Source organism: Poeciliopsis prolifica, unplaced genomic scaffold (assembly GCF_027474105.1).
Source record: "Poeciliopsis prolifica strain line A6 unplaced genomic scaffold, Auburn_PproV2 SCAFFOLD027, whole genome shotgun sequence".
NCBI lineage: Eukaryota > Metazoa > Chordata > Actinopteri > Cyprinodontiformes > Poeciliidae > Poeciliopsis > Poeciliopsis prolifica.
In genome coordinates this window covers 4430984-4452403 of record NW_026562402.1, presented here as the reverse complement: position 1 = coordinate 4452403, position 21420 = coordinate 4430984, and the positions used below count along the sequence as shown (strand labels likewise).

General features: G+C 43.5%; 1 protein-coding gene across 1 annotated transcript in view; it reads left to right on the top strand.

Annotated features, from left to right (window-relative positions):
* skia (v-ski avian sarcoma viral oncogene homolog a) overlaps nucleotides 1–15880 on the top strand; it is a 65303-nt gene extending 49423 nt beyond the window's left edge. Inside the window, exons 2-7 of the mRNA XM_055048351.1 lie at nucleotides 8935–9051; nucleotides 9184–9299; nucleotides 9389–9675; nucleotides 9751–10079; nucleotides 11149–11379; nucleotides 12819–15880. Of these exons, the coding sequence (XP_054904326.1) occupies nucleotides 8935–9051; nucleotides 9184–9299; nucleotides 9389–9675; nucleotides 9751–10079; nucleotides 11149–11379; nucleotides 12819–12989 (1251 nt within the window). The 3' untranslated portion in view covers nucleotides 12990–15880. The remainder of the gene's footprint in view (nucleotides 1–8934; nucleotides 9052–9183; nucleotides 9300–9388; nucleotides 9676–9750; nucleotides 10080–11148; nucleotides 11380–12818) is intronic.
* Nucleotides 15881–21420: the final 5540 nt, after the last annotated feature.

The following is a 21420-nucleotide window of genomic DNA, read 5'->3' as shown; positions in this document are numbered from 1 at the left end:
AGTGAGGTTTCATTTTGAAAGATACAGTTCAGGATTTCTGGGGTGCAAAAACTGGAAAAGTTAACATTGCTTCTCTAGTAAATAACTCTATTATTACTGGAGTTACTAACTCTAGTAATAACTCGATGATGATAATGCACCACTACTGATCTTCCAGTAAGAAACTTACACAGAATAGTTGCCTAGTAACTAAACAGTAACAACCTCGCTTAAAAAAAAAATAAAATCATTTCACATTCACTTAAACTGTCCACAAATCCTGAGTATCAGACTGTGACCATGAAAAGCTTCCCATATTCTTTTCTCAGTGCATGGGGCAGAGTGTAGTCCTCTGGTAAAATAACTGGACTGCTTTAAATCATTTGGCTTAACATTTTTGTTACTCTTTGTTTATTACAGATTAACTTTGATTCATTTAATTCTATGTAAGCATGTCTCTTGGCTGAAGTTACATATTTCTCAACCTCTGTAGTCCCTAATTTTAAAGACACCAGGAATTATTGCTCATGTTAATGTTAGAATTCAATCCCAGAACTGGACAGAAAAGGTATTGAAATGTCTGAGCTGTATTTATTTACCCTCCAGAACCGTCTTTAAGCTTTCCATCGCTTCCAACCTCACAATTTCTGGTCAGCTCTGAACAATGAGCATCGCTCTTTTCCTTATTTCCACGGAAACTGTTGCCAAAGCTAATTTGGCGAGAGGAAACAGAGACCCCAACCCCTGCCCAAACCTCCCCAATCAATCCCAAGCCTTTCTTCACTCTGTCTCTAAACCTAGACATGCATGGAGACAGTCTGTAGTAGAAGAAGACTCATTTATTGTTTTTCACTTCTCCAGGCTTTTATCATTGTGGGCATGTGGTTGTTTAATGACTTCCAGCCTCTTCAGGTTAAACTCTTCAGTCAGGATGCAGAGAACTGAAGATCTGATCAAGTTGAAAACAGGATATCTCGAGGAAGGATAGTTGGTTAAAAACAATCATGTTTGTGTTTATGCATCTGTGAGACCAAATGACAAAGACACCACTTTACTAGGGTTAACTACAGCAATCACTTTTCCTTACCTGTTTATGGATGACTTGTGCTCAAGGTCATGCTTTAGCTAAGTTGCTGTCACTTTGTCCAAACATTTCTTTGCTAATGCCTCATTCTAGATGTTCTCCTGTCATGTTTTTCTTATGCATTTCATGCAGTTGATTACATTTGTTTTGTTTTAAAAAGCTAGTTTTGAACTATTACCCAGTGCTGGAGAAGCATTGAACCTTCAACCAGTTTCAGCAGTTCTGGGAGGCTTCTCCTGTTTTTGATTCTGGTGTCCCTCTGGACTCTTCTTGGAAGTGGGAGGTTGAAAAGTACTGCAATTTCACTGCAGTGAAATAATAATAATAATTTTGAATAGCAGTAGGCTGTCTGGTTTGTAGAAGGAGGGCAGTCCTGTGGGAAAGCGCTCGGAGATATCCGGAACAGTGTGTGTCTGGAGTGTGTCTTTCAAGTAGCCGGGATGGAGACTTAGCTGCTGTGGGATGAATGACGGCTTCCATGAGAGGAGACAGTACGGCCCCCCAGCAGGTACTTCTGGGGGCCCGAGGCCCCTCATGAACGCACACATGGGAGTCTCAACATCTGCCATGTGTCTGCACACTCACCAGGCGGGCGTCTTTTTCCTCGGCTTTACTCAACAAGTACATACTTGCTCCCAATAAATCCAAAGTTATTGAGTAAATACAGTCACTTATGTGCTGAGCACAGAAAAAATTACTCGGCAGCACATCAAAGAGAATATTAGATGAGGTCATTTAAAGTCTAGTCAGCAAACCGGTTCATCTCAAACACAAAACTGCATCTCAGCAAGTCTGCAGGCTCCTGAATAATAAGACGATAGGATCCTTTTTTCAGCACAATGCTGCAGCAGCCCAACTGGAGCTATGGAAAGTGTTTTTGCTGTTTACTTCATTGAAGACAGAAGCCCTATTGTTCTCCGTGACTCCTCAGCCAAGGAGGTGATGGTGAGATGAACTGGTTGCCAAATTTAGAGCTCTTCTGTGTTCGCCTGTAACCCACAAACACTCACTCGAGGATTCGCTCTGCAGCGAGCTGCTCTTTCTTTTTCTCTGCGCCATGCTTGACTCTCGAGCAGCATGCACAGAAACAGGCAGATGTGGAGCAAAGAGAGGACACTACATGCAAACATAAACATAAACAGAAGCAGGTGGTGGGAGCTGAACTCACCTTCTGAGGGCTGCAGGACTTTTTTTCCCCCCGCATAAACAGATGAGCCATGTGTTGTCTGACACCTGTTTGTTTCTTCTGCAGGTATTCTTTCGTGGCCAGGGCTAATCTAAACTGACACTTTGCTTCCAGGAAGGGTCCCCACCCTTTTCACAGCTCAGGGGGCCCTCTGAAAGACATGCAGAGAGGCCAAAGTCAGGTCACAGGCAGGGTGGGGCCCAATTCAGGCTCCTGACTCAAGACAAAAGCAAAGAAAACAGGTTTCTCGGCCTTTTATCTCAACCCAGTCTGCAGGGATCCTTGATCTGCAACCACTTCTCCAGCCAAACATCTAAAGTTTGAATGTTTTCTGCTGAGAGTCATACAATACTCACAAAAAGGCTATCCAAGTTTAATCACTGATTTATACAAACCAATCACCAACATCTAGCCATTCATCTCCATTTTTCAGACAAAACTTCATCTACAGTATATAGTCACAGAGTGACTGATATTACATATTTAAGCGTATGGTTCTGCATGAACAGAAACATATTTATCACAAATATGTCACGGTGGCCACATGTCTGCAGATTACTTTAAAACCACCTCTTGCTTTAGTCACTGTGTGTTCTGATTCAGGAAGAAAATGAGTGTTTAGGTTTAGAACAGGTCCGAACCCAACTGGAGGATTCTGCAGCTTTCTGCTTGCTTCACTCTGCAGCTGGAATTTAGCTTGTTTGCAGAAGACATCCTGTAATCTGCGACACAGGAAATGCTCTCAGACAGATAGATGAACGCTGAGGGGCAGGGGAAGGTTTTAGGAAACACAGGGAGTGGCAGAAAATGAAACAAGGTGTTGACCAAAGTGACAGATTATATCAGGACAGAGATTCAGTTTTGTCTTAATAAAGGCTGGCTGTCATTTGTGAGCTGTTCAGGCTTACTGGCTCTCATATTTTCAGCGTTAAAAAAAAACAAAACAATGTTTGGTTTCACCTCAAACTGACTTAATTTCCCTGAAGTTCCTCAGGGAACTTCAAAACTTTCCAAAAACTTCCTTCCAAAAACTTTCAAGGCAGCATTTGTACAATCATAGAGGAACCACAACACTTTTATCGCAAAGCAGTTTCACTGTTTTAGTGAGCAGAAAATTAGTAAGAGTGCAGAAACGAGCTGATTTCATGCTTAAGTTTCAGAAGGTTTTAAACCGGTAGTTCTCACTGAATGCAATGTTTGTCTGATTATCAGGTAGTGCAACCACCTCTATAATGGCTTTTCTCAGTTCCCAACTGTGGAGCTATAACACCCATGTATTTTTCTTAATTTCTAGAAAGAAAAGAATAACAGAATTTAGTATTTTTCTCCATATAATTGAAATAAGGCAAAACTAACTTACAAGTAATTTTGATCAAAAGTAATAATACTTTCTCAGCATTATTACTGAGATGGCAGATTTTTGCACTACTATGTGTAGAAAACATCTTATTTTCTATATTTGAACTTGTCCTGAGAAGAATGACTTTTGCAGCGAAGCCAGACAGACACGGGCATTACATAGTAAAGTAGTATTTGTGTTTCTAAATGTTCCTCGTTTTATTGTCGCATTTTCAAGTAGATGAAAACTGTTGTCCTTGTTTTCAAAGTGGTAGGAGATCCTAGACTTTACAACCAAACCTGTGAACAGTTTGTTTTCTCCTGAGCGTCACACAGTCCTCACACCGAACAGCAGCCAGAGCAGGAAACGAAATCAAATCATCAAGTTGAATTATTTAACATGGTCTGATGATTGTGCGTGAATTGATTAGAAAGTTCGGTGTTTAAATCTGAGAGGTTAGAAACAGAGCAACTTTCCAGAGAGTTCAGGTCTGCTGAGGATTTCTCTGAAAACGAGTGTCTTGTCTCAGTGGAGCAGCAGACAGAGGAAGTTAAAGAACAAGGGTTTTTGAAAGTCTTTAGGAGAATACCCCACCCATCCTGTCTCTGCCACAAACAGCCTCTCCAACAGACACGCACACACTGAAGATGTGCATGGGGCCCCTGCAGCAGCTGAGACATGCCTGACAGTCCGACTGATGTGGCCCCATGACTTAATGCTTTGTGAGTTTCTCATGCGGGGGTTATTCCTGACTGCCATGTGCAAAGTAAAGGTCTGTAAAATAGACACACATGAGCTGCGGAGCTCCGCAGGACTTAATATGATTGGTTTGGAAATAAAGGCAGCATATGTCAGTAACCTGAGTTAATAGGAAGGATATAAGGGAAAATCTTCCTCAGTGGTGGACACCACTCAGTGGCAGATTCAACTCTTTTACAGGCGTAGTTTGATCTCTGACCTGGCAGCAGCTGCCATGATGGTCCAGAAAGGATTTATTTATTTTAGCAGTAAGAATTTTAAGATTAGTTCCTAGTATGTTTACCTGGAAGTCTTGTGTTTTAATGTCTTCCACGTTTGATAACCTTTGAGGGTTTAAGCAACAACAGTCTCAGAGAATGGGTGTAATGTCTCCATTCCTGAACATGGAGCTAAAGAATTGCATGAGAAGCATCTGAACCTGCTCACATGGCAAGCCACCGATTGGTCCATTCAGCTCTGCTGCTCTGCAGATGAAGCAGGTCCTACTTTGTAACTGAAGCATGCTTGTAACGCGGTGCCGCTGCACTGATAGTACAAGGTGTGCTGTTCTTAGTGTGAGGTGTTGCAGCAGACGGCACAGTGTGAGCACGTCTAACACACCCTGACTAATCTTTAAGCCTTATCTTAGAGGTGTGACATCCTGTCTATGCAGTGCAAGCCACGGCGGATCGTAGACAGCTGTGGGAGAGCATGAGCATGGTTCTATTTGCATCATGCGCAGCAACTTCCTGTTGGTCGGTCAGGGCTTCATCAGGAGACCAGTAAAGGGTTTCCATTACTGTTCAGGTCTAATTGTAGAAAGATGTTTTATGTTTACATCCCTGAGTGAGAGATGTGTGTCTGATTATGTTCAAACACCCAGAAAGACATCCACTCTTGTGATGTAATCTTTTTAGGTGATCAAGATGAAGAGTCCTGAACCCTGAGGAACCAGCCCTCTGTCTCTGTGCTGGATGAAAACTCACAGCCTCATGCCTCTCAGTCTCGCTCCTTAATCATGTAGATTTGTCTCTATTCCTCCGAGTCGCCCTCCCGCCCTCTCGCCGCTGAGACCCACAGGCTCAGCTGCTGGTTTTGTTGACCCCTAAACGCTCTGCTCCAGCCAAGATTTCTAGCGGATCTTGTCCTGCCGGAGAGCCGCAGTATTGGCAACCAGTGATCCACGAGACAAGGACTGACACGTGGCATGGAGGCGCAGATTTTGAGTGTGCGTGTTAGAGAGAGAGGATCAGCCACTCTGTAGGCTAGCCACTTGCCTCTAGCCCTGCTTTGCTACAGTCAAATCTAGGACAAATCTCCTCATCTCCAGATAACCCACAAACTGTCATCCTCTCTGGGTTGAACTCTGCTTCCAGGACTCCTACAGCAATGAAACATGGGGAAAAAATACAGAGTATTTCAGAATACTTTGAGTCATTTTGGCCTGGAAATTGATCAGTAATGGAGGTAAATGACAGAAAAGCTGAACAAACCGGATCCATCTGGTCAGTCACAAACTTGTCCAGCTCTAAATGGTTTATTTGGGTTTTTTGCAGTTCAATGATGATGATGGAGACTTCCTCAAACAAAACCAAAATATCTTCAGCATCTTTGTAAACCTATAGTATATTTTTCTGTATCATAAGGCTTCTAAAGTTGTACTAATTGGCCAGAACAAGACTCCCATGATGTAATGGAAAGTTAATGAAAGTCATGGAGCTGAGCCCTCAGGAGTCTAGTGGAACGAGGACAGCTGTCATGTTGGGAGTGCTCGCCCGTCTAGTCACACCAATTCCCCGCCAGAGCAGCTCTGATTACGTCCACAAGTGGCAAAGCAGGCCGCCGTGCCAACACGATCGGGGGGGGGAGGGGAGAACGACCTCACCCGGCTGCAAAGGACCACCTGTTGTCACCCAGCAGGACACTGCTTTGTCCCAGAGCGCTGTCCTCTGTCCAGTCCTGACATTGTGTTGCTGTAAACTTGAAGGAAGAACAAGAGCGTCACATCCTCTAGAGCAAAACCGATTCCTCATGCAACAGTTTTTACTGTGTCTGCTGTAGAAAACCTTTGGATTCACAGTAGATGACATATTTATCACATTCTTGTGTTGGAGTGGGGAAAAAATAGATCAAAGTGCTCATACCCAGAACCCACAAACCAACCAACTTCAAACCAGCAGAGCCTCATTTTACCCACTGAAAGGCAGATTGTAGTCACCGTGTTACTTTTATACCTTGACAGCTCCTCCACTTCCTGTAGAGCCCTCATCAACAACAGACATGCCCACTTACATTTTAAATCGATTATAAAGGCAGAATCATTGGGTATTGAGGTCTTCATGGTATGAAAGTCATACGTAAATATTCTGCTGTTAAACATTGCCAATTTTTACAACAACAATATGTGAAACCTGATGGAATTTCTTTTAGTCAAAGTAGATAGCTAAAAATTATCCCTGCTGCTCTTCTTACGGTTCTAACATTTTGGCATGAAAGCCTCTGTTGTTTGGTAAGACAACTGTTGAAAACTCCTAATAAGCTGATTAGCTAGTGGGGTAATCTGCTCAGGTAGCAAGCCTGCAGTCAGCTGCTTCATGACAGCTCCAGTTTCTAGACAGCTCTACCTTAAATAGAATAATGGGTAGAGCAGGATTAAGTTGGAGCACAGCGCCCCCTCATGATGGAGGTGTGCACAGTTTGGTCTAGCCTGATTTGAGTTGCTCTCGGATTTTTTGATTTTTGAAATTTGACCTTCGCCTTTGAGTGTATCGTCAGCCTTGCCTTGTGCGACTTCTGCTGTTTGGTTGTTCTTGTTTTCAGGGAATATCTTTCTCAATGCTTTTGTCTGCTTTCAACACTCTGTGTTGGTAGATTTGACTTTGCACCAGTCAGGTTCAGCTTCCATTAAGAAAAAGTACCATAGATATCTATTTCTTTTTTTAGCGAGCGACACACTTTCTGTTCAGTTTCTGCAGTAACTCAGAGTGCGTGTGCGTTTGTGCGGCAGCTAGTGACAGCCACAGCTGGGAGAAGCTGAGGTCATAGTGACAAAGCCCTGCTTGTCTGCCTTTCTGGGTGTATCGGTATGTGACAGACTGCGTGTGAGAGTGTGTGTCAGACACTCACACTGCCCCAGTCACCTCTTGCCTTCTCTCTTGGCTGGCCATATGCAAACACACCTTCGCTGCTCTGGACGCCATGAGTGATGCATGTATGTGTGTGTGAAGTTCCCCACAAATAGAAAGATCCACTCAGTCAACACACCTAAGTTTAGCCCCCTGGTGGTTGCAGCCAGCTCCCCTAAAGACGCGTTGGTCGGTGCGTTTTCACTTTATGGCTTGCTTCAGGAGCAACCTCTAGCCAGCAGTACAACCTGTGATGACTTACATCCCAAAGGGACACATGAACTCAGACTAATGTGTAAAATCAAAGCAGTGTCTATTTTGAGGAACTCTGTTGGAAATTTATTCTTACTGAGCTTTCTTCCTTGGTTTTTTACAGGCCAGGTTATCATAGTTTACTAAGGCTGATGAAATAACCGAAACTGAAATTGAGAAAACATTTTCGTTAAGTGAAATGAGTAAAAGTATAAGGAACCGGAACTACTTTGCACATTTATAAAACTAACTAAAAGAGACTAAAATTACAGATATAATATCTTTTGTTTTTGTCTTTATAAACTCTCTGCTGGTCCTTAAAACGGCGACAGCAAAAGCTGGGAGAAAGCGCAGTATGAGTTGGTTGTTCAGCAATCATTTCTTACATTTCTGGAAAATGGGATCTTTTGCTGAGTATTCATTACTCAGCTGATGTATACATGATCACAGTACAATACTTTGACCTTTTTGAATTATGCACCTAAAAAAACAAATTTACTATTACAACAAATAAAAACTTAACTATTAACTAAAACTAAACAATGCTTAACTAATAAGAACTAATGAAACCTTGCAAATGCATGCCAAGAAACTAAATTAAAAAAAAGAATTTAACATACAAAAAGCTCCAACAAAATAAAAATAAGCTACCATGAAAAATACAGTACAGTGTAACTATAATCAATAACAATATAACTATAATAACCCTGGTAACAAGGTATAAATACATTTCGTCATCACATTTAGCATCTGCAGTGTCGTCACTATGAAGAACTTATAGAGGTCTCTGCTAACAATTTGTAACAATTGAACAATAACATAAGACGATTCTCTGATATAATAATAATTTCTTTTGGTAAAGATGTGTTCTGTTTTGTAGTGTCCACATCAGGGCAGCATTTCTGATATGCATTCCCCGCGGCGTTTGTTTGGATTATGCTTTATTAACTCTAGGCAGTCAGTGTCTCACGTGCTCTGGACGGCGGTCAGATTAAACTCAGGTTGGACGGAATCAGGAATGAATCATTCATGTCGGAGTCAAGCTGACAGACTAAAGCACACGCACTTCCCATGTTCATTTCTCTCCGTCTGGAAGTGAACCTTCTTTCAGCTTTTTATATAAAACATATATAAAATCATATGAAGTATTTTTGACATGATTGTGAAACTCTCAGTGGCACTGACACCTCTAACATGGAGTCTTTATGTCAACTTCCTGTCTGTCTTTTAGGTGTCTGATGGCATCCCTGTGAAAAAGTCCAAACTGGAGGACGTCCCATCACAGTCTCCGCTTGGTGACAAAGAGAAGCAGCATGACTGGCTGCAGTCTCTGTCTGCCTCAAACAAGGTCAGTGTGGCTGAGCTCAGATGAAAGTTGTGTTTCCATCTCCCAACTTTTCTATGAACCTAAAAACACTTCCAAGTCCTGATCATTTCAGATCAAGTCTGCTGGTCTTAAGTCAGATCTTGTGTTTCTCAGGGGATGAATTGCCTGCAGCCCAGACAGAGACCTTCAGCTTTCAGACCATGGTCTCCTCACATCTCTGCTGGGGAGAAGGAGCCGCAACCCCACCCTCTGGCTCTGCTGAGAGACAGGTGAGTCCAGCTCACCACCCCATGGTCCACCTTGTGATCTAACCCCCAGAACACTATGAGCCTTAACATCACCTGTTGTTGTCCTGCAGCTTCTACAACTACAAAAGCCTCGAGAATGCTGTGGCCCCCAACGTGGCCCTCACGCCACTCCCTCTGGGGAAGGCGGGGCCCACATCCCCATCTGCCACCAACACGTCCCAGCCTTCAGAAGAGGGTGCCAGTCACAGCTCCAGACCTCGTAAGAGAAGAGCTATGGAGGAGCTGCCAGCTCTGGCTCCAGAGGGCCCCTGTCCCCTGCCTGCGGCCGCCTGCCGGCCCCCGCCGCAGGATGACAAGGACTCTGAGGTGGAGGTGGAGGTGGAGAGCCTTGATGACTGTGAGTAGCGCTCCGGCGCCCTGTGTTCATACATGTGTTGCAGTCGTTGACGTGTTTCTGATCTTTCCTCCACAGTCACGTCCTCCATGTCCTCCCTGTCCTCACCGTCCTTCACCTCATCCAGCAGCTCAGCTAAGGACTTGAGCTCACCGGGGGCCCAGGGGCCGGTCTGCACCGTCACGTCGGCAGAATGCTCCTTCCCCGCTGCTGCAGCCCCCGCTGTGACCGTGGCACCTTCGGAGCTGGGGCTGGAGTCAGAGCTGGAAAGCCTCAGGCAGGCGCTGGACGGTGGGCTGGACTCCAAGGAGTCAAAGGAGAAGTTCCTGCATGAGATCGTAAAGATGAGAGTGAAGCAGGAGGAGAAGCTGGGCTCAGCCCTGCAGGCCAAGCGGAGCCTCCAGCAGGTACAGTCAGGCTCTGCGCTCATTAACTCCACATTCCAGCTACATCCTGCTAACAATGATGTGCAACAAACTAATCAAAGGATGTCAATACAACTGATCTCACAACTGGTTTCTCAAAACTAAAGTCACTTTTATTGGCGACTGTACTCACGCAAATATCCAGCCCATTCATGACGAGAATGTTCAGTATGTAGTGGAGCACCTTCTGCTGTCCTGATCTGCTGCACGTGAGATTTTATAGACAGGCACCGGAGGAACCAGTCCTTTCCTCCCCAGCTGGTTTTGGAAGTACCTTAGTTAAATCTCACCATATAGAGTTCAAGTCAGGTGACTTTAAGGGCCTTTCTTCCTGTGAAACCCAGCCTTGCTGGACTCTGAGGTTACGTCTGGGTTCATATCCTTGTTCATATCTGGACATGGAACCCTTCAGCACCTAGCAGTGCCTTCCTGTGGAAGCTGCAGTCACTCCAGGTATTTTATAGACTTCTTTTTCTGGAATACTGGATGCTTGGCTGCAGACAAGAAACCACAGAGAGAATCATAAGGACAGCGTCCCTTGTGAGCCAGAAACATCATGAAGGATATGAAGGATATTATCCACTTTCTGTTCCAACTGTTACCTCTGACAGGTGCTGTAAAGCCAGCAAATCCAGGACTTGTAGATTCTCTAAGAGCTTTCCCCCCCCCTTTTGCCATATATTTAGTGAATAACCACTGATGCATACCTTGTCATTTTGTCTTGAGTGAATGTATTTTACCTGGGGTGAATTTTAATTATTAATGTGTTCTAGTACTGTGGAGTTGGAGTCCAAAACTTGTTGAACTATTTCAATGACAGTAAAGGTTTTCTGTTCTTCTGTTCTACGTCACACTCTAGCGGTTGTTAAAAATAGCATCTATTTCACTGTTTGTAGCAATAGTTTAATTTAACATTTTAAATGGTTTCAGTCATTTGTTGATGACAAACACAGGAGGACTTTAGAAATCTGCCAATAAGAAGGACTTTTTTTGCACATGGAGATAAACGCAGAGAACTTGCAGGCTAACGGTGGCCGTCTCTTCTTCACAGGAGTTGGAATTCCTGCGGGTGGCGAAGAAGGAGAAGCTCCGAGAAGCGACCGAGGCCAAGCGCAGCCTGAGGAAGGAAATTGAGCGTCTGCGAGCCGAGAGCGAGAAGAAGATGAAGGAGGCGAACGAGTCGCGCATTCGTCTGAAGAGGGAGCTGGAGCAGGCGCGGCAGCTGAGGGTCTGCGATAAAGGCTGCGAGGCCGGCCGTCTACGCGCCAAATACTCTGCACAGGTCAGGCACAAACTGGAGCCTCTCACCCTCTGACTTCCAAATGTGGACATACTGAAAAACCGTCAGACCCTGAAGGTTGCTAAGCTGCTGTGTGTAAACAGCCGTCATATTGTCTCACTTTCTGGACAGGGGGAGACAGAAAGTGTTCCCTTCCTCCCGGTCAGAAATGATTGGGTGCAGTTCAGCTCCTCCCCCTGGAAGAGGAAACAGGAAGAGGCGTCAGCTTCCCTGAGGCAGCTTTAGACAAAACAAAGAGGGAGGCCATGTCCTCCAGCTGCGTCCACGTCCTCCTGCGGAGACGCAGCCGTCTCAGAGAGGAGACGCTGTCAGTGCAGCCAGGAAAACAAACAGGATTAGGACGTGAGAGCAGCAGAGGGTTTGGATGAGAGTGAGACACAAGCTCTTCATCTCTGATCTGTGGTCCAGTTCCAACTAGTTGTCTGGCAGCAAAACCTGATCACCGTTTCTGGAAAATACTGGGTGGAAGGACGTTTACAGCTGCTGCTGCTGCTGCAAACGTCTCCATGTGCAACCCTCTGTTTTGGTTTGAGTGGATGTGGCTGCAGTGAGGACCACATGGTGTGGTGAGGTCACACTGAGCTGGCCTATCAGCGCTCTGTTTTAGGTCATCCTGCAACCTCAGCCAATGGGAAGACATGTTATTCTGGGACAGCTGAATGTCTCCAGCCTGAGGGAGAACCCTGCACCCACAATCAGCCGTGTTTAACTCTCTGTTCCCGGGAGCACAGGCCTTTCTCCGTCTTTCCTGCGTTTCTTGCCTTCACAGCTAATGTAGCTAACAAGCAGACGGTGGAGCCAATTCCTCAGAACCTGAACAAAAGAACGAGTCAAAACTCAAAATGTCTCAGAGCGACAGTGATGTTGGTCTCTGGTTGGTTCTAGCTGTCCTTTCATGAGATATTTTTCCAGTGGGAACTTTAGATTGAGCGAGGCTGTTTCACAACATGATCTTGAACGGTTGTCTTGACAACATTGAGAAACCTTGGGTTTGAAAAAGAACAGCAGCTGAGAGGAATCAGGAAGTGAATAAAGCCGTTCAGTCTGTGTTGGTCACGCTTCCAAATATTGAATGAGCATCAGCCACATGTGTGACTTCTGTCTATGCAGTGGAGGTTGGCTGTTTACGATGCGCCAGTTTGAGCTTCATAGCGTCAAACTGGCGCGTTGCATGAGTCACGGGCAAACATTAGCATTTGGGTCAAACTTGAAACAGAGTCCACACCTGCAGGAAGCCATCATTTCTCAATAGCCGAGAGCCCAGACCCTCTGGACGAAGCAAAGTGTAGGACGACGGGCTGGTTTTTACCAGACTAGGGCTTCACCTACCACAGTTTTCTGACCGATCGTTGTGTTTGAAGTTTATTTAAATAGAATTGAAGGTTTTGTCTCTTAAGATGACTTCTCTTTGTGTTCATCAGATCGAGGACCTCCAGATGAAGCTGCAGCACGCCGAGGCTGACCGCGAGCAGCTCAGAGCCGACCTGCTGCAGGAGCGGGAGGCCAGGGAGCACCTGGAGAGAGTGGTAAAGGAGCTCCAACAGCAGCTCTGGCCCACACCTGGCTGCAAAGAAGCGTCCCCTAACAAGTAAACCCGAGAAAAGCCTCGGCACTCAATCATTCCCCTTCATTGCTCTCATCCCATACGACACAGCCTGCTGCTCCAGTAGCTCTGGGCCGACCCACCGTCACAGACACCTGAACAAAAATCGTCCAGAAGAAAGAAAAAAAGTTCCCATCAGAGGAAACACGCAGGTGTTTTCTGATCCAGACCCATGAAGGGTGAAGGGAGATCAGAAGCAGCCAGGGGACACGCGTTTCTAAATCCAGCACCGACTGACTCACCGTTCACACTCAGACCTGCAAACCGGAGTTCACCAAGCGCAGCTGCGCCCACCAGGAAACGAAACAAGACTCTCACTCCGCTCTAACAAACTGCTGGAAGGCCGTCATTACATCACAGCTGCAGCGAGGGGCCGCAGCCCAGAGGGCCGGGCCGGATCTCCCAAATAAAAGGCTTCCAGCGTCGGCTCATGGCTGGAAGCAGGCTGAGGCTTTTCAAGACATTATAAGCTATCTAAAGACTAATAGCGGCATGTACAGGAAAAAAAAATGCTTTTGTCAGTGCTGGTGGAGTGGAAGCAGAGACAGTACAAATGAATATGACGGACAATAAATATAAAAGATGCAAACTCCACCACGGTGTGGCTGTTCAGGAGGTTTCCTGTCATTCAGCTGCGGATCCATTGAGGCACAGTTAAAGGCACCTTCTCTGTATTCACTGAGCACTTGTTGTTGGACAGTCTCACACACATCCATGCTGGTTGCCATAGTTTCACTTTGATTTTTTATCTTTTTTTTTCTTTCTTTTTCCCTCCAGTGTGCGAGTGGCCTTGTGTTCTCGTAACGTTTGAATGAGAGACGGCTTCGTCATCCGGGAGCCTTTCAGTGGGCTCTCATCACTTACCACAAAAATGTCTGATTGTTAAGGTGTGTAAATAAAAAAAAAATAAAAGGTTCTTTTTGTTTTGTACTTCACAGTGATAAGTCGCACTTTTGTCAAAACTTTAAAAAAAAAACAAAGTTCAAATCCAGTTTCATTGCGTTTTACTGCCGCCGTTGTCATCCAGTGGCCTCAGAATCAAGCGAGCGTTTTGTGAGGAAGAGCTGCTGCAGTTTCCAGCAGCTGATTGTAAATAGACAGGAAAATGTTCAGCAGGCAGGACGTTTCAGGAAGTTTGGAGCAGCTCAGATCTCTGCGGGCTGGACTGTTACAGCTGCACGAACAAACAAACAAACAAACAAACAGTAAACTCTTGGATGTTGTTTTTGTATGTGGAGATACTTTTACTGCTTGTCTGTTGTGTTCACAATTAGTTTTCGGTAGGAATCTCATCTTCTTTATGCATGAGAGACGAAAAAAGTTTGCCATTCATATAGTCACTTATTGGGCATTGATACTGTACATTTAAGGGTTTTTATTGTGTTATGCAACATAAAGCAACTTGTCTTATTTAGCAGGAAAAGCATTGGTGTTAAATAAAAGCCAAATGCCATTTTTAGATCAATTTACATTTACAAAAAAAATAAAAAAAATACAAACATTAAAAGGAAAACAAAAAATGAGTGCAATGCTGGACAACCTCAAGTGCCTGAGAGATGGGCGAAAGGTTTCCAGAGTCAGAAACCTGGCGGTGGCGCTGCCGTCGAGTTCCCATTCGCAGGTTCCGAAACGAAGAGGCCCTTCTGTGCTCTGCAGCGCTTTAATCAGTGTTTCCTTGAATCAGCAGTTTACAGAACTCTGCGCTGTGCAGAAAACTTAACAGATGCTTCAAATGTTTTTTTTTGTTGTTTTTTTTCTGATGTCTAAACCAGTGATATGCATGCCCTCAGAGGAGATTTTATAAACGATCCTGTAAAAAAAATAGAAAAAAAAAACTTGGTAAATTGTTACTATAAATTGTACATAAGGACTTTTACAGTTGGGTTTGCTGATGCAAGTGTTGGAACGGGCCTTTTCTGATCCTGCATTACAGATGTTCCCTGATGTTGCCTCCCTCCAGCAGACCTGTATTGGTACATTTTTCTAGTAGTTTTTACTCTTCAGAGCTCATATCCTCTGTGTTCTGGTTTTCTATGTCGGAGGGAAGCGCTAACATTGGCCTGTTTGCTCTCCCGTGCAAAGCAAAGGAAAAAGAAAAAGAAGAAGAAGCAATTTAATGATGTCTTGTTTTCTAAAGGAGAATCATTTTTTTTCTAAGTGATGGGCAGCAAAGCAGCAATAACAGTCCGTATTAATAGGCCAAATACTAGCCAGTGTGAAGATTTGAATACAAATTTACACGTGTAAATATGTTTTTCATTTACGATACTGTATTATAAATGTAGATGGTGTTTCCATATCTTTTCTTACAGCAGCTGTTTATTTTTCTTTCCCTTTTTTTTATTTTTATTGTTTTTACGTTTGTGTTTTAATGAAAATGTTTCAGGAACATTTGCAGAGAATATTACCTTCATAAACATTTTATCCTTTTTTTGTTGTTGTTTTTTTTCCTTTTTTGTACTAAATAGTTTTTACTGAATTATCGTTTTTTTCATTTCTTCATATAGGTTTTAAGTAAAATGTCAGCATCGTATAGCCGGCCCACATGACTTCCTCTCCCCTCACCCTCATGTATTATTTTTAGCCCTGTGCTGCTGCTGATACTATATACAGTTCTAGAAATATTTTTATGTAAGAGGCAAGCTTTGTCATGTATTAATGCCACATATATAATATGAAAAGAAGCTTGGCTTATTCATCTACGTCCGTTTTTTTTTTTCCCCGTGTTTTGACACCTTTCCCCTTCCCTTCTCTAACGACTCAGACTATATTGTAAAGGACTTTATGAGATTATGTTTGAAAATAGCCATGCTTATATACTACAGTGACTGAATGTACAGTGTATAGATGCATTACCAGAAATAAAGATGTTTGTCCAGATTGAATGGCTCAGTTTCTATTCATTCCTAATTATCCTGAGGTAGTGACAGACTTCATGCTTTGTTGTTCTACAAACTGGCCCAACAAATAATTCAGGTCAATCCAAATAAGAGCTCAGTTTTACTTGTTTCTTTGCTTCATCCTGCCGCAGCGTCCGTGGAGCTTCTGGAACCAGGCGTGCATTTCTCAGAAAATTTGATTACATCAAAAATAAAAAAAAACGTCATTTTGCATCCTGCGGTGCCTGATTTCACTCTCTGGAATCTTTATTTTTCTTCCAAAGGAGGAACGATCTCTCCCGGCACGCACCTCCAGTTGCTCCAGACAAACTAGTGATCAGGTCCGATATCTGTGTGTGGTGATGGACTCTGACCTGAATGTTCAGCGCCTCACAAAGTCGGCCTTCTATCACCTGAAGAGCATTTCCAGGATTAAAAGACAAATATCACAGCAAGATCTAGAGAAACTCATCCATTTATTGATGTTTAATGGACTTAAAAGACCATTAAAATTCCCAACTTTGCATTATTTTGTAAATAATGACACTTTAATGAAACTTTGCATTAAAAGTGTCATTGCTTACCAAATGACACTTCATGACAACAGTCATAAACACTAATAAAGGTGTCCTGTCTATGACAGTGTCATGTCAGCCTTATGCACACCCTGTCAAATAAAGAGTTACCATAGCAGACAGATATATCCTAAAACTAATGATGATGGCAAGAAAAAAAAAAAAAAACGATAACTAAGTAACGGCTTAGCAGCCTAATCGTCAGTATCAAACAGTTGATGTGCATTGTTAATAGTATTCAAGGCATGGAGCATGTGACCTTTAAATTAAGACGACAAGAAGAAAAGGGGGATGAAACGTGGGACACACACCCCATGGTAAGAGGTGACAACCTGTCATTATCTTGGCACTGCTTTCCTCTGCCTGGTCATCGTTGGTATTCTTAGTTTTTAAGATCTCTTGCTTTCCCCAAAATGTTCCGTTTTCTGTGTTTGTACTTCCCCTCCCCTTTTTCTGTACCATTTTGCTGCTTTATAATGTGAAATGTTTTGATGAGGGAAAAAAAAGCTGAATTATTGTTATTACAATAACAATAAGAGTGTGTTCCTGCTTCCATTTCCCATCTGGTTTATGCACCCAGATATGGTTGTTTCAGAGCAGCTGCAGGGGGAAAAAAAAACAAAAAAAAGCCCTCCATAATTACAGAGGAAACCTTGAAAAGCAAAAGACGAGCTGCAAACTCTGAACTAGACACTAGTGCACCCCGGATCTCCATTTTACGCCTACTCTGCCTGCCAGCATTTCATGTAAACATTCATTAGTGTGAGCTCCAAAGCCGCGCGCGCGTGTGTGTGGGTGTGTGTGCGTGTATGTGTGTGGGGGTGTGTGTAGAGTATAGCTTAGCTTTAGGCCCCTCTCCATACAGTGGATGTTGTTCATGGCCCACCGGCTGATTTTTCAAAGGTAAATTAGTCTTTAAATACATAAAGAACTTCAAAGGTTATCTTAAAGTCAAATGAGAAATCATATTTCTCCAGTTCTAGTTTTTCTTGCTGCAGTCACACTGACATAATGAGAGCGACTGCCCACTGTTGCTACATGCAAGTCCAAAGAGTAGATGCCAAAAGTCACCGACTTCATGTAATTAATTGGCTTTCCTTAGAAAACTGTTCATACAATTGAATGATGAATAAAGCTTGAATGCAATCACAGCCGTCACATGAGGAGGAGCATCCAGCCGTTGCTGGATGCTGCTGTGCCTCATGGTGCGTTATGACGTCAGCTCAGTCTCTTCAGTCAGGCGAAATGATCCCGTTCTGTGTCAGGATGAAAGACTTCACGTATTTCAGTGTTTCAAAAAGAGTCCATCGCTTCATGTAGATTAGAGCTCAGAACCCATTAAAGTGGAACTCGAGATGTCGCTGATGTATTTTGAAAGTAGTTCACTTTTTCGACGGTCTTTGCGGTCCATGGGACCAAAGCGACAGGGCTTGTGCTCACAGACGTAGTCTAAAAAAATAGAAAATAGAAGTACGAGTGGTTTGCACTTCCTCAGCAGTTTAATCAAATAGTCATTCTGTTCATTAAAGCAAAGCTGTGGGTGTGTACACAAAGGTTACATTTGATTTACTTTTGAAAGCTAAAATCTAATCAGCCCATAGTTAAAAGCTTAAAATCTTTCTTTTCCTTTTGTATTAAAAGTGGTGACAGTGACCACACCATGGACACAGATAGCTGAAAACCACAGCTATGCTTCCAATGCTCAGTGGATTCGAATTGTTTATGTATGTATGAGAATACTTTCAAAAAGTGAAGAGAATAGATGCTGTTTACTTTTACATTATTCCACCTACTATAGGCAACATTTCATCAAATGCAGCAGACTTGACCTTTCTCTCTCTTCTGCACTTACACACACACACAAGCACACAAACACACACCCACACACACACTCACGCACACACTCACGCACGCGCACACGCAGACGCAGCTGGGTTCCCCGGAAAGGCCGCTATTAGCCGGTGCAGGTCACTGGCCTCTGGGCAGGTTCAATATTTATGGGTCGCTGCAGCGTTTTACCATCTCAGCTTGACAAAAGTGATCAACGTCTCAGGTCCTGCGCCTGTCAAACCGACAACTCTGCACATCATGTCGGCTGCCGTCACAGTCGGCCCCGCAGGATGTCTGTCACCGGCTGACAAGCCGGGGCTGTCAGGAGGTCGCACACAAAAACGGGCCACTCGGCTGGCGTTGCTTAGCCTTGATCTCCCCAGATTTCAGCAGGTGTGCCTGTCTGCATATTCACACCAAAAATATCCAGAGCAAGGTTGGGACGCACGCGTACCAAACAGCCCCAACAGCGTTGTTTTACGCTTAAAGCCACGTAGCAGCCGCATGTGCAGGACTACAGATGTAGTTCAATGTTCTGTGGCACAAAGACATTCTAGCTGACACTAGAAGTAGTGATTGCTTTTCAATTCAATTCACTTCCAAAATGCTTTATCGATCCCAAATGAAATTAAATGTTTCTTCAGAGTTATTGTAAATAGTGATGGCTGTTTCCAGAAAAGATCTTTTGTGGAGAAATTTGAAGCAGATCTTTTGTTTTTCTATGACACTGTTATGTCAGGGTTGTCCATCTTTCTTTTTTTTCCTGGTTTTATGAAGAATTCTTCTTTGCATCATCATCATCATCATCATCATCATCATCATCATCTACGGGGATTCTAGTCGTTCCCAGAACAGAACCAGCCTTCGTTATCAGGATGTTGAGCGTTTTTACGTCCCTGACTCTGATGCTGCTGCCTCAACAGATGACAGCAGAAGAGATGATGCTCTCAACAACAGGCTTACTGAAGAACTGCAGCATCTTGCTGCAAAGCTTGAAAGATCTTAGTTTCCTCAAGAAGTGCAGTCTGCTCTGCCTCTTCTTATAGACGGCTTCACTGTTGCGTCTCCAGTCCAGTCTGTCGTCCAGGTGAACACTGAGATATTTATATTCCTCAACCACCTCCACATCTCCTCCCTGATCTTTGACCCTGATCTTTGACCCTGTTTCTCATGAAATCTATGAACTTCTCCTTCATCATATGAGATGAGACAATTGTTCCCATATCATCAGACAAGGCACTCCACCAGATTCTTGTCCATTTTTGATTCACTCGATAACTGCAGAGTGATCTGAGCATTTCTGTAGATGACAGAAGTCGGACTTGTGCTGAAAATCTGAAGTGTGTAGAGTGAAAAGGAATGGTGGAAGTACAGCGCCCTGTGGTGCTCCTTTGCACCTGGTCAGAAAACACAGTCCTCCAGTCTCTCAAACTGTGATGAGAAAATGGCTCGGATTGGTTGTTTTCGACCCAGCGGCGTATTTCTGCAAATAGCAATAGGACCACAGGGAGATGGCGGAGGAACCCGATTTGCTTCATTGATGATCTGTTTCAGTTTACACCGTCACGACCCAGTAACAATTTTAACAAATATGTGAAGAAACGTGTTCTTAAAAATTACAAACTGCAACTAAATAGCATCTGGAAAGTCCTAAGAAATCATGTGAAAATTCAACAAAATAACTTTGAAGAGATAACATGCAGAACCTTAACTTAAATAAATAAAGCATGACTTTTAACAGGAGTCCTAAACCCAGGTTAGAGAACGCTGCAGTTGTTCTCCAACAACTGCAGCGTTGTTAGAGAACGATGCAGCTTTCACCCCAACGCTGCATCTGAGCGTTGGGGTGAAAGCAGCCCAGTAAAGAACGAACAGTGGTACTGACCATGCTGCATTCCTAGTAGGGGGTATAATGTGAGGGTTGTAATTGACTGTGGTTTGCAGAGGGTGCTGGGACATCTGTGTCATGCCGGTGAAACGGAACTGACATGACGTGCCCTTCAGAGGCTGCCTGCGCAGCGGGGCTCCTGTCACATGTACAGACAGAAGAGCTCAGATTATTTAATCCAGATGGTTGCAGTTTCTTAAACGGCATTTCAGCCACGGCTGAGGTGAACTTAGGCTTCGTCTGAGCTGCTTCTGTCCAAACATCACAGAACAAGATGAATGAACATGTGCCTTTCGCAGTCAGTAGTGATACGAGATTCTAAATAGTTTACTGTTGAACGAAACGCGGTTTGCCTTGGTGATTTTAGTTTATTATGTTTATTTCTTGTGTCTAATTACATCTGAACATGAGACCATGATTTAGTTTATTATTATCAGACTAATGGTCTAAATGAACCATTGGATTTGGAAACTGAAACATTTTGCACAATGCAGCAGCTGTTCATCTTTTTAAATCCTTTTTAAACAAAACATCATTAACATAATTCTCTGGTTTAATGTTAAAGTAAATCTGTAGTGTTTATAATATGGAGATTTTTTTGCCCGTTTTGCAGGGTAGATTAATATATTTTCATGAATTTATGGCTTGAGGTTTGTTTTTCTTGTTTTTACTCTTAATCAGATGTTTTGGCAAAGTCAAAAATGTGTTTCATGGACAAACAATATGCAAAACAATGTGCAGTGGCATCGCAGACAACTTTCTGATTTCTGTTTATGTTCATTTTCTACTCACATCAAACAAAAACAGAGCGTTTAAGATTCACAACATTACATCAAACCAAAGGACAAATGTTTTATGCAGAAATTGGAGCTTGATGAAACGTATGTCTAATACCTGCTACAAAGGTTGCTATTTTCAGAAGCTACTTTTGATCTGACGAGAAAGCCTCAACAGGACGCGTCTTCCAACTGATGGAGACGCATCAGTTCACTGCACAAAAATTGAATGTCACAGCAACAACTGCAGACAGCCAAAAAATACCAGCTGACTTAACTTCTACTCTGTCATCTCAAAAGCACTGTGAAGTTAAAGCAAACAGAATTTGGAAATGCAGCTCTTGCACCGCAGCATTTGCATCCCAACGCAGTGACTGTTTGAACCCCAGAAGCTGCAACACTCAGTTTTAAACCGGATTTTCTTTCATGCAGTTAGAAAATGCCTCCTTACAAAGTTGCGGTATGCAAAGGC